Genomic DNA, 12,457 nt, shown 5'->3' on the forward strand with positions numbered 1-12,457 from the left:
CCAGGCTTTCAAAGTTATAGGGTCTTGGTGAGCCATGCCTCTCAATGGGTAAACCGGACATTTCTTGTTGGACCCACTCTGCCTGTTGCAGAAGGCTATTCCCCGCGGTTGGGCTGTCATAGGCCCACAAATACCCGTTAACCTTCGTTTTAGTGCCGTTACTGGTTGGTGATGGTAAGCCTGACAGCTTAAGTAGGCTTAAATTTTACTTCCCAAATAGGCAGTTCTGGGACTTGATTGAGACTAGCTTACTACCCCTACTAAATCCTCTCCTAGGGTCACTAGTACACGACGCGGAACGGAGCATTCACGCCTCAATAACACACAGGACAGCTAACAACAGAGCTTGTGGGAGATACCGTATGGCATATACTTCTCTACTCAGTTCTTTGCTTGGTAATCATGTGCTAGAAAATGCCAGGCTTCTCGAGAGTTGTATCACATAGGTACCTAGTTCGTCCCTGCTCATACGCACATCGGATTATTATCTTGTTCCATCTCCAAGGATAAGTGACTTGATTGGAGGTTACTTACTGTGTGACACTTGGGAAAGATCAAATTAACTTCTACTTGTTCAACTTGACACTACTCACTTCTCTAGAAGAATACATATTACCTCCGAAGTAGGTACATCAACTTCATAGTCACGATGCAGCCTACAGGAGTTCTCATGGTTGGCAGCGTGCCTGGAGCCTCGCCACAAGACGTATTCACCCGCCTAGCTACCGCGCTTTCTAGCCGTTTGCCAGCTATACCAGACGGCGAGACTGGTGAACGATGGAACTACATCGGATGGCAGCTAGGATGCTTTCCTCCAGTCTCTCGGCGAGTGGAACTAGGAGGGAGCCACTTGCCTGAGCCCGTATCTCCAAAGCCAACCTTTACGCTTGACGACATCAAACCAACAGCTTACGATGAGGCGGCTCTTTCGTCCTATGCCGAGTTCAAACGATTACGTGAACAGAACATCATTCCGCCCAATGTTCGGTTTCAAATCGCCCTGCCTTCACCGTATAGTGTCATGGCTGGCCATCTGAAACCTGAAGTAGTCAATGAGATCGAGCCCTTATATGAGAAACGGTTTGCGGACTCGCTAGAGCGCATCGCTGCCGAAATCCCCCACGACGAAATGGTGATTCAATGGGACCTTTGCTTTGAGATGACGGCAATGGAGTACGAGATCGGCCGAATCGACCAAGTACGCCACTCGGCCTATTTCTCAGATCCTAAAGGTCTCGTACATGGTCTCGTAGACCGCGTCGTTCGACTTTCTGAGCATATCCCTCAAGATGTTAAACTTGCGTTCCATCTCTGCTACGGCGATCTTAATCACAAGCATTTTGTTGAACCACATGATTCAACCCTGCTGGTAAAGCTTGCCAACGCCATACTCGCTGAGAAAACTCTCGGCCCAAGAACGGAATGGATTCACCTACCAGTTCCAAAAAACCGAACAGATCCTGAGTACTTCTTGCCCCTGAAAGATCTCAAGCTTAATGAGACCGGTGCAAAGCCGCCTCATTTATATCTTGGCGTAGTACATGCCAAAGACGAATCCGGGACAAGGAAGCGCATCGAGACCGCGCAGGCTACAATCCCATTCTCGTTTGGCGTGTCTACAGAGTGTGGTTTAGGTCGGACTCCGCCTGATGAGATTGAAAGTATTCTAAGCATCTGTAAAAATGTCACTGCAGAGCATACGTAGGGCACCTGCGTGAGCTTGGTGTAGGGTTACAGTCTAGGACCACTTCAGGGCAGTCGGGTACAGGAGCTCTCCTGCTGTAGCATGTTGACTTTAGGTTAGATAAGCTGGTGGCACAAATCGTGTACCTAGTTCAATTTCATACAATATTTCAGCCATTTGTCTTGAGCGTGCCAGGGTCTATATTCCATCCAATACGATCAAGGGCCGGTTTTTTTTTTATCATCATCATGCATTCTTGCATTCCACAAGCCCTTCTCGGCAGTTCGGAGCGTGAGAAGGATGACCTACGGCAATAACGATAATATTGTGTAGACAGTGTAATGTTACGCTGACTTGACTGCGTTGTACGTAATTATGCTGAATTGGGGTAGAGTTGCGAACGCCATTTTGTGGCGTAGCCGGATGAGCACGGGAGCCAGGGCATCTCGTTTTCACCATATCTTGGTTACTAGCTGCTGAGATTCGTAATACCGGATGGCGTGGAGGAGGCGTCCGGCCGTTTTCACCCCTTAAGGTACCAGATAAGTGATAAATCATTTCACGGTGGTGCAGATTTGTCGCGTCTAATGTCTGATACGGAAATGTATCATGAGGGGAACATTAGTGACAGAAAACGTCGAGAATGTGCGCCCCAACTACTATTTTTCTAAGAAATGGAGCTTTATGCATGCAGTCAACATTCCTCAGCAATGTAGTGTGCATTATTGCAACCATGTGATCCTCCGGCACGGAATAAGGATCAAGTGGCGGAGAGGAGGGTGAGGCTTTTGCAGCGATCCTGATCCTTCGGCACAAAAAAGAAAGGAAAGTTCTGTGATGAAGTTATTCATCAGTGCCGAAGGGAGGGTGAGATATGTAGGACGATTGAGCACCTTACGGAACTGAAAATCTTGCGTGTAAACGAGGTGCGCGAGTCCGACTAAGCACATGAGTTCTAAGTATGTGTACAGGACATCTAATTCGCTGCAGGGATTGATCGAAAGATTGTTTCTTCGCCCCCAAGCTACATACCGTCAGCCATCAGACATCCCGAGGACCCTTCTAAGTAAGGCTTACTACCATAACATGGGCTGTCACAACGGAGTAGGCAGGGCACTCTTATTGCTCGTATGATGGACACGGTCTACCTAGTCTCCGAAACTTGTTCGGTATTGATCCCATCGAACACTGAAGCGCCCGATCACCCGCCATCTTATTCCCCGTCGTCCATGAGTTAAACGATACCCTCCTGAATTCTCCCAAAGCTGGTCAATAGTTGAACAAGTATTAGCACCAATAAGCCTTCTAAGGGACGAGACATTGGTTCAGTTGAACTCTTCTTAAACCTCCTCAACTACCGACGCTAGCGGAATCCTGTCATCGACCAAAATCAGATCTCATTCATCGTATACACTTACTCCGTACACTCATCAGCCATTCCTCAAAATACTGGCCATTCCTGGTATGGCCTAGTTTCCGCGATCTGACGCTCTACAAGGTTGAGCTTGCGAGATTTCGACCACCTGGTGACGACTTTGCACATTACACTCGTCTAAAATGGCGGCGCTAACACCAGAGGAAATCGAGTATTACAAGGAGCACGCCAGCGACAACCAGCAAGGACGTCTCATCGCAACCTACACAGTAGGCTTATCTCTAGCCTACATTTTCGTCGGTTTGCGTATATGGGCGCGCAAAGCTGAACGGACGTCGTTTGCAACTGATGACTGGCTCATCATTGCAGCACTATTACCTCTAACGGCCTTTGCCATCGTAGGCTACCTCGCCGTCGCGTTTGGCGAAGGGAAGCACATCATCTTCGTCACCAACCCGGCCGGATTCGCGCAAACCTTCGTCTCGGCTATCGTGGCGTATTCAATATGCGTTGTTTTGACTAAGATATCCATCCTGTGCTTTTACTGCCGCCTCTTCTTCCCAATTAAACAGCTTGTTTATATCTCCTGGGGCTTTGGTATCTTCATTGTGGCTTATAACCTGGCACTCATCTTCGTCACTGCCTTAGAGTGCATTCCACTGTCTGCTTTGTGGACTGGAGAGCCGGCGAGGTGCTTTGATACGGTACCGCCGTTTACTACTCTTGGGTAAGTCCGCCTCCTACCTACGACTCCACAGAATTCTGACGTAGATAGTATTGTTAATGTTGTGACGGACGTTGGGATTCTGGCATTGCCAATTCGCCATATCTTCTCGCTTCATTTATCCCTCACGCGACGCGTTCAAGTTTGCGGCATCTTCCTACTGGGCGCCGTAGTGTGCGTTTTCGGTATCATACGTGTTGTCGCTCTCGCGCAAGCGCCACCGGGTGATTCAAGTTGTAAGTAACTCTGTACCTTCAACATGCGATACTCAACTAACTTCGGCATAAGATAACCAGGTTGGATCTGGCATATGGTCCTTTGCCGAAGTTTCTATTGGTATTGTGGCTGCCTGTCTACCGACCCTCGCAGTTCTAGCTACCAGATCGCACCTCTCCAAAGTCTCGTCTTCCGTCGTCAACTTATTGACCAGCACTTTTCGTCGCAATCCTGGCGGTACCAACAACGATACGAAGGCTAGTGGACGTAGCTTTCATGAAACCCGAGACGAAGACAACGAATATGCCCAGTTATCTGAGTGGTCCCTCCCGAGAGGCACAAGCGCCGACTCAAAACACCCCATACATCAGGCTAACAGCGATGCGTCGCCATTCGATATCAGCAGCCATGTCGAGCGTGGCTAGTGAAGATAGGACTGGCCCACATGTATAGTATGTATGAGCGTGCTGGTTCCTCTTTAAATCAAATAAAACATAATTTATGCCGAAATAGTTTCTATTTGGACGTTGTACACCAGGGTTCTCGAGACCATGGAGCAAGGAGATAATAGCATGTATATAGTACCTAAGACAGAGTTTGAATGCCTTCAGACCTCTGACCCTCTGGACCTCGTGCCGCAATGAGAGTCTTGCTGTCTACTTCGTGCTACGTTCCTGACATCTTATTCACACATATTGAAGTGACTTCACTCTGACGTGGACCACACGTTGAGACTTCGTATACTCCACGAGCATCACACTCGGTTATGCAGACGTGTGCGCAACTATATCATAGAAACATCGAGTAATTAGCATAAATTTGAAGGAAAAAGAGGTATTCTTGCTGTTGGCCGAAGGGTCTAGGTCGACACTTAGAGAGCCTAGAGGTTGAGCTGTACACATAATATAATTTCCATCCAGCTTCGAAGGAGCCTTGGACGGGTCTCTTCCAAAAGGATTGTCCTACACCATTTCGGATGTGCAACATCTCTCTATGATCCAACAACTTGCAAAGATGATATCTTGGGGTATATATACAGATAGATATTCGATGTGCAGTCGTGTATTTGTGCCCTACGTACATGCAGGCACCTATATCAATCAACAGAGAACCACAGTCTCCCATCTAGGACTACAGTCTTTCCACTTACACATCTTGACCGTCCCGATCCCCATCCTCCTAGCGACGAAAGACGCACAAGGTAGCCTCTCTACCATCATGACATTCAATTCCCATATATCTGAATACCTGTTCAAAAAGGCAGACATCTTCCTATTAAAATACTCCTGGAGACGTCCTGAGATCACGATGAACTCGAAACGCTTCTGAACGCCGACGCTGCTACAGTTGTTTTCTATCCATCCGTGATCCATCATCCTGATGGTTCCAACGTGCTCATCGTTCGAGCTGAGAATAATAGCGTTGGAAACGTCTGATTTCGATTTCTTCTTATCTTTTGGCGCTGAAAGCTGGCCAATCTTGAGACATGCGACTGTCGTGTTGAAGACGAGAGATCCAGGGAATAGATCTGCTACTTTGATTGCCTCTGAGTCCAATGTCTGCCTCGCGAATGTTGTCCACGGGTTCTGCGGACACTCCCTCCAGTCCTTGTTCGACCTCCACTCTCCAGGGATGCCCTTCCCGCGCAGAGGCGGCAACTCGTCTCGCCCGGCCATCTCCTGGATGGATACCTCGTGCTGTATCCATCGTTCCTCAGCCTGGAGCTTAAGGAGATTCTTAGCCGGTGTCTTGATATAGAAATACACAATGCTCGCAATCTGGAGGAAATCTCGGCCCAGCACTTCGCCCTCACAGTCGTAGGTGACAGGCCGCGACGAGCTTACCCAGCTCCAGCTCGGAACCTCTGGGATGTCACCTCGCGGGCTGAAGTGTCCGGGGCAATCCCAGCAGAGACAGATCGGAATGTATTTCTCCGGTATGCCGAATCTCATCTGACAGTTGAAAGCCGGACGCAGCGCGTTGGCGACCCCGGCAAACGCGCTGAAGGCATCGCTGGCGACGGATAATTGTCGTGAGCTGTAATCTTTGATCCAATTGCAGTAATGCGCCAGTTTCACCCCGTCTTGGATAGTGAACTGCTCGTCATTGTCGGTTCTCTTAAAAATGCCACCACCTTCGGGCTCTTTCAGAGCATCAGTTGCTTCATCACTGGACAAACCAGAAGAGCCGCTTCGATCTTCTAAACAATACATGTCGTCATTGTGACCACCATCGTCTCTGTGTAGGGACAGCGGCGTCGTGTGTACTGCCCAGGTAAGCATCTCCATGGCTTCATCCTCGCAGCACTTGTATATGACTTGATCATGTGTGATATACAGACAGCGTCTAGATAGTAACCTCTCCTGAAAGGTCCAGCCTCTACGGTTCCATAGCGTCGTGTTAATGGCTTTGTCCGCCGTTATCCCGCATCGCAAGCCCTGCAGCTCGACTTCGGGCTCATAATGTGATGACCACGCGGAAGCATGCCGGGGTCTGCCAGCACACCCCGGTAAGCCAATATCATCGCGTGTGTTCAGAGCCCCGATGATCGTGAAGCTTGCCAAACGATAGATCTGATCCATCGCATTGATCTGGTTTGGCTTGCTAATCTCGTCATCTTGGATGATGCAAAGACGATCAATCCACAGATAGCGCTCACCCATGTTGCGACACAGGGCAATGGCGTCGCTTATGATGTTTGGCAGCTGCACTTGACGGAGACTACCGGGTGCCTCAAGGGTGTCGATGTTACATTTTTCCAACCGGAGATTATTGTCGGGGCCGACGGGCCACATGTAACTCAGTGCTACATATCGAAAGGAACTATTCGGCTCTACAATCTTGTCTTCATGAGTGTCAATGACTCGAAATCCCGCAGGAAGATTCTCTAGCAAGACGTCAGCGGACGTCCTATACCGATCGGTGCAGTTCCCAGTGAACATATTCACCTATTTCGACCGTTTTGCCAACACATTCCCCCGTGTGCTGATCGTCACATCTCGTAAGCCAGCCGCGAAGAACCGTTGTATCAAAGAACGGCACATTCCATTCTTCGACTCTAGTCAGGACTTTAGCATCGTCGTTAGAATAAGTTAACTTGAAAAGCGGGGTAATAGTGAACAACGAGGTATCAGAGGTCTCGATTTCCTCCGTACGATCAGCCCTTCCTTGCTGTCTGGTAGCTCGTGATCGCAAAAATGATTCGCTTTTCATTTCGGCGACATGCGCCAGGCTCTTAATCGTGACGCGGATGAATATAGTGACGACGATGTGATCGGGATCAGACCGATCGCCATAACGTCGAGGACGACCCTCTGGAGAGTGAAGCGAATGGCCTCCCGAGTCCAGATAGAACGGTCCGTCTATGCTAACACCGACATCTTCCGGCGGTAGAGCCTGCACATTCTCCATCTCTCGGGCCCGGGCATCGTAAACAGACATAACAGATGTGCACATGCGGCATTGCGACTGGGCTCCTTGCGCCAATCCTTCGAGCGTCACCGAGCGCCGACCCGTGGTGTACCTGTCTTTCTCGTCTTTGGGGACGGGGTCATCTAGACTGTGTATGCTGATATGGCCCCAGTCTCGACATGATTCGCATAGTTGCACATGATCGTGATTTGCCGGCGCATGTCTTTTCGCATTTGGTATTTTAAGTTTCTGGATAGGTAGACACATGAGCTTGGCCATTGAAACAGATGGTGAATTGCATTGCGGACTTAAAGGAAGAATGTTTGTCGGAATTCATCAGAGAATAGACACGAGCGCAGGAAGAAATGGAACGGTGAGCGTTTTCGGTATTTAGGTGCACGTCCATGAGGCTTGGATATACAGATTAGGGGCAGTGCTAGGGGCTAAATTTCGGAATGAGATCTTAATTGGGTTGTTAGTGGTCGACGGCAAGTAGCTAGGTTAGGCTGATGGCAAGGTGAATCAAGAGAAATCCCCAACGCCTTGGTACCTAGGTTAGGTAGTTAGCACGTAACTGTATAAATGCCTACTTAAACCACCTTGTGTCCATGCAAAGAGACCTGATTTAAATAAGGTCCTGTTAGGGGATAGAGGTGTCTTCATCTCAGAGTGATTTCTGATTTGACTTTTCCTATCTGGGCTCTTGGCTTGCCAGACCAGTTCGCTGATGAATTGGCCAGAGTGAGCATATATATAAGATATGCCTCGAACATAAGATATAGTAAGGCTAGACACAACCGAATACAACACCTTCTGCACCTTCAATTCAACCGTATAACCTAGGTGGCTTACGGACGTCGAGGTCATATATGTCCATCACCCTTAGTATTAGTATTGGTCTACCGTGCCAAGCTTGATGTATATGTGTGACCCAAACCTACATACTCAAGCGCTGAAAGTCTAACACAGATCTGTCAGTTGTCGCCGCACTGGAACTCCGCATTGGTGCGTCACATTGCAGGGAACCATCAGGACTGTCGGTCCTGTGTCCTATCGGTGCTGTATATTTACATAGTACCTGGGTCACGAATATTTCAATCTATTCTCTGGGAAAATGTCTCGTCCCAGCTCTCACTCCCAGTATCTCTCTTCCTGTCTGTGAGCGAAATTCAGCCTCGAATTCATAAAAGAGATAGATAGGGAAAATGAACAGCAATGAACCAATCTTGGCTGTTCCTGCTCCCTGGAAACTAAAGGGGACAGTCTATTTTCTGAGCTTTTGGACTAACAAGACCTCTAGCGCCAAAGGAGAAGAGAATGATGGCCTGCCTACAGTCGCATACTCACCTCTAGAGGCGGTTTCGCCTTTTGCGAACCCAGCCATGTCTGGAGAGCACCTCGGTGGCTTGAGCCAGATCCAGATCATTCGCTACACCGACAGCCCCGTGGGGCCCTATGACGAACTGATTATTTGCCCCGGATACTTCGCATATGAGAAGGATGACGGCAAGGGGAGAACAAGAAAGAGAAAGAATGCAAGAATCACGAGAATATATGTGTCACAGAAACATACGTGCTGGAATGGGCGAGCTAGTAAGTCGAATTCATAAATTGCGGTGTAGTACCATATCTCAACAAAATCAGAGCATGGTATTGTTTTGTATGAAAGACGAGGGGGAGCATTCATAAGTTGCGTTTCATTATCTCAACTGTTCACTAACATTTTAAAAGATTGGAACATCCCAAAACATCTCGCGCGCTTCGAATGGGATCACTCACTAGATGGCAAAACCGGTGTTAGAGTATATCCTTACGCTAATGAGGCACCAAATGACGACAGCTACAGTGCCACATCGGAATCGGAGCCGAGCAAGAAGCTCTTTTTTCAGGCTACTTTCAAGCCGGTGCACTGGGCGCCAGCGTTCCCGCTCTCATTTTCATGGCTAAAGTACGTGGGCATCGACGCGTCTCTTGTACAACCACCGTTGCCGGATGGACGTCAGAGTAGTTCATGGGGTGGAGAGGAGCTACCCGGGACGAGTCGCTGGTGTAAAGTCATCCCCGGTCTGTCGACAAGGCGAGCAACACTGGGATGGATGGATATGTCTCAAGACAGCCATGACGGAACCCACGATGGTGGGGGCGGGGTTATCAAAAGCGGCAAGGGTTACGATGCCGTGTATGACAATTTTTGGCCGGGCCTACGTCGATGGAACGTCGCTGTCAAGATGGAAAACACGGATATAGATTTTGGGGAGGGGCTGTATTGGGATCGTCCGAAGTCTGAATGAGGGCTATGATTCCACTTGGGAAAGGCATCATTGAATCCTCTGGAGTTGTCCGATGCGGTGAACATAGAAGATTAGCTCTACCCTAAATGATGCAAGGATCTACATCGCGATACGAGCCCACTTACATAGTAACACGTTCTACTACCCACGGCCGTTCGCACAGCCGAATCTTCGTGCATTCTATTAACTTACACTAAGGACAGGCTTATGTATTATTATACTTACTGCGCAGGTCCTTGTCGTAGTATGATCTATAGTTATAATAGCCGACAAGGACATATGAATTAGTATCCTCTACCAGATCTCTGCTCTCTATTGCATTTCTAGCGTGTAAAAGCGATTGGACGGGAGGCTGTATTGCGCCCCCAACAATGCGCGCCGCTTTAGGGGACACAACTGGCGAAGTGTTGGTTCGCAAGTTGTCTGACTTGCACCACATGATCATAGATAGTAACCCATAATCTCTATAGAATATCGAGTAACGATATCGAGGCGGCTATGGTTCTGTGCTTTACGCCTCGCAAGTGAAGGATTTCTGAGAGACGAGTCTTTCAACAGAGAGCATTGGGGCTGCGAGCAACTCAGAATGTGTATAGAAACCACACTTTCCTCACCACGATGCCCAGGCCTAACGGACAATTTGTTCCGGGTTCGGAAACAGGGGTTATATGAGGGAAAGCGGCGCGATGAAGTACCGTAAGCGTTTGGCGTCATTATCGTACCCTCACTCTACACCAGTGTACCTATCTTACAATGTTTGTTCGATAGAATTATGGGGGTTTGCCTTACCAGAAAGAGACTGAAAAGACTAGTGCTATGTTCCTCGATACTACTCAGGGTTCCAACCATTGTCGATCATCCCCTCCCTCGGTCATGTTTGCTGCAGGTTCCTGCAGGCAGTCAATATGGAGCATTTGGGGGCCGACCATACTGCAGGCGGGACTGGAACGGCGCTCATTAAGGAAGTGGTCAGAAGCCAAGTCGTTCGTGATTGGTGTCTTAATCACCGCGTGATACCTCTGTTCGTGGCACGGTCTTATTATCATGAACGCTTTTGGGATTTGGTGGTAGTCTAATATAATTTAGGATGTCACCGCACAATCAGGTGGATGCCCCCTGTCTACCTAGGTGGAAAGACGATTTTCCTGACAAGTTACCATAGTCCCAAGCTGTTCGTATCGCCTTGGATGATGAGGTTGCCAACTGTGACATGAGACATAAGATTAAAGAGAAGAAATATTGAAGACGGTCAATTTGGGAAGTATTAGTGTGCATGGGTGTAAACAAAAGACCAGCATGTATGGCCTGTCCGTAATCTTCTCCCTTCTTCTTTGAGGTTGCAAAGAGTCCCAAGAGGCGACCATGACGTTCATACGCAGAATCATGACATTCTATCAATCGGACTGGATACTCAAGAAGAGATCCAAGTTTGGATAATTAAAATACTTGGCAGGTTGGACGAGTGTTTTGGGCCAAACTCAGTATACTATGCCCATATTAAGCGCCGTCAACTACTTACTCATTATTCCTACAATCCTATCAGAAATAGCACAGTTCTACGCTTCTGTATTGGTGCCATGTCATGATTGCATCTGAAAGGGCCAAAGTGTGTGTGTCATGATAGAAGCGTGCAAGTAATAGGCAAGGGTTATCGTTTGTCATCCACCAGTAGCATGTTATCTTCTCAAATAGAATCGAAGCTATGCAGCGGTGCTACTTGCAGGAAACCCATCAGCCCTTATCAAGCTAACCGTGCACCCAAGAACATTTTGCCTCCCGCCAAACCATCTTGTTAATCTATGTATGGCAGCCAGTTCCATATCACACCTAGATTGTACGATAAAAGGTATTGGATATGAGGATGATATAATGCAACACAATCATCTCTTGAAAATTGTCTTAGATTGTTGTGAGCATTTTCTGCTCCCGTGTTCACGTCCATTCGCTAGGTGTCACTGGTTATCTGCTAGAACAACATAGCTTATGTCAGGTGATATAGTCACATAGACCCTACTGGCTATATAAAGGGGTGTTGGACCCCCCTTCGCTTCTTGGAGGGTTCAGGATTCAATGATTATTGACACCTATACTACCCCTTCTGACTACCTACTTGACTGTGACTAGCCTTCTACCCACTCTAGGACCCTTCCACCTGACAGCTTAGAGCCAAAGTTGTCAGCATATTATATCATGTAGCCTGTTCTTTGGTAAGTTTTTTCTTCTCGTGATTCAATTAAAATGTCTTGTAGGAGTTGGCTATGCAAGTGAATAACGCTAGAAGTCCTCAGAGCCGTGAAATCTAGCATTATCATCATCCAGATCTCTCAATACGACCGCAACGCTGTAACAAATCGGAACAAAATTCCCAGCCCTACATCTATTGATCACTAGCTGCAGCCTGCCCTTCAATCCATTCTCTGAGCTTTGGTACATGATTTCTTGTCCCTGTCGAGAGTAGATAAGCCATGTAAATGGATCAAGAAGTTATTGACTTGGTATAGACTTACTAAGTAAAGTGGCCACCTCAGTTGGCACCCCCACAGTCGAAGGTTGTCAGTGGGGCATGGTAATACGTGTAGATGGACTTTAGAGAACGTGCGTTATCTATCGCCGCTCATTTCCACATCATAGGGAGAAGCTTTAAGTCAATGAAAACCTAGATACTCTATAGCGTATAAGGAGAGTTTGCCGTAGGAAAGATCAACGATGCTAAGAATTAGTAGAAATTTCGAAGAATTATAGCGTTGAAACCAGAC

General features: G+C 47.9%; 4 protein-coding genes across 4 annotated transcripts; 3 read left to right on the plus strand and 1 right to left on the minus strand.

The window, feature by feature from the left end:
* The first annotated feature begins 493 nt into the window (after positions 1 to 493).
* F5B22DRAFT_542843 (uncharacterized protein) lies at positions 494 to 1,860 on the plus strand. The gene has a single exon (XM_047972866.1). It carries the CDS (start codon positions 650 to 652, stop codon positions 1,703 to 1,705), a length of 1,056 nt encoding a protein of 351 aa, XP_047833580.1. The 5' UTR covers positions 494 to 649; the 3' UTR covers positions 1,706 to 1,860.
* Positions 1,861 to 2,774: 914 nt separating this feature from the next.
* F5B22DRAFT_542837 (uncharacterized protein) lies at positions 2,775 to 4,769 on the plus strand. The gene is made up of 3 exons (XM_047972864.1): positions 2,775 to 3,786; positions 3,835 to 4,019; positions 4,072 to 4,769. Exons 1-3 carry the CDS (start codon positions 3,242 to 3,244, stop codon positions 4,422 to 4,424), a joined length of 1,083 nt encoding a protein of 360 aa, XP_047833581.1. The 5' UTR covers positions 2,775 to 3,241; the 3' UTR covers positions 4,425 to 4,769.
* Position 4,770: 1 nt separating this feature from the next.
* On the minus strand, positions 4,771 to 7,827 carry F5B22DRAFT_542854 (heterokaryon incompatibility protein-domain-containing protein). Its single transcript, XM_047972867.1, has 2 exons — positions 6,948 to 7,827; positions 4,771 to 6,886 (listed from the first exon to the last, which is right to left on the minus strand). Exons 1-2 carry the CDS (start codon positions 7,687 to 7,689, stop codon positions 5,100 to 5,102), a joined length of 2,529 nt encoding a protein of 842 aa, XP_047833582.1. The 5' UTR covers positions 7,690 to 7,827; the 3' UTR covers positions 4,771 to 5,099.
* Positions 7,828 to 7,974: 147 nt separating this feature from the next.
* F5B22DRAFT_542840 (uncharacterized protein) lies at positions 7,975 to 9,943 on the plus strand. Its single transcript, XM_047972865.1, has 3 exons — positions 7,975 to 8,328; positions 8,389 to 9,003; positions 9,142 to 9,943. Exons 2-3 carry the CDS (start codon positions 8,616 to 8,618, stop codon positions 9,699 to 9,701), a joined length of 948 nt encoding a protein of 315 aa, XP_047833583.1. The 5' UTR covers positions 7,975 to 8,328; positions 8,389 to 8,615; the 3' UTR covers positions 9,702 to 9,943.
* The last annotated feature ends 2,514 nt before the right edge of the window (positions 9,944 to 12,457 follow it).

The sequence above is a fragment of the Xylaria bambusicola genome (assembly GCF_022495145.1).
Source record: "Xylaria bambusicola strain CBS 139988 unplaced genomic scaffold F5B22scaffold_8, whole genome shotgun sequence".
NCBI lineage: Eukaryota > Fungi > Ascomycota > Sordariomycetes > Xylariales > Xylariaceae > Xylaria > Xylaria bambusicola.

Excerpts from the sequence above, each read along its gene's own strand:
- F5B22DRAFT_542843 (XM_047972866.1), top strand. The coding sequence starts at position 650 with ATGCAGCCTACAGGAGTTCTCATGGTTGGCAGCGTGCCTGGAGCCTCG.
- F5B22DRAFT_542837 (XM_047972864.1), top strand. The coding sequence starts at position 3,242 with ATGGCGGCGCTAACACCAGAGGAAATCGAGTATTACAAGGAGCACGCC. Across the intron at positions 3,787-3,834 it reads CCGCCGTTTACTACTCTTGG|TATTGTTAATGTTGTGACGG; the intron begins GTAAGTCCGCCT and ends TGACGTAGATAG. Across the intron at positions 4,020-4,071 it reads GCCACCGGGTGATTCAAGTT|ATAACCAGGTTGGATCTGGC; the intron begins GTAAGTAACTCT and ends CTTCGGCATAAG.
- F5B22DRAFT_542854 (XM_047972867.1), bottom strand. The coding sequence starts at position 7,689 with ATGGCCAAGCTCATGTGTCTACCTATCCAGAAACTTAAAATACCAAAT. Across the intron at positions 6,887-6,947 it reads TGGCAAAACGGTCGAAATAG|AGAATCTTCCTGCGGGATTT; the intron begins GTGAATATGTTC and ends ACGTCTTGCTAG.
- F5B22DRAFT_542840 (XM_047972865.1), top strand. The coding sequence starts at position 8,616 with ATGAACAGCAATGAACCAATCTTGGCTGTTCCTGCTCCCTGGAAACTA. Across the intron at positions 9,004-9,141 it reads GTGCTGGAATGGGCGAGCTA|ATTGGAACATCCCAAAACAT; the intron begins GTAAGTCGAATT and ends ACATTTTAAAAG.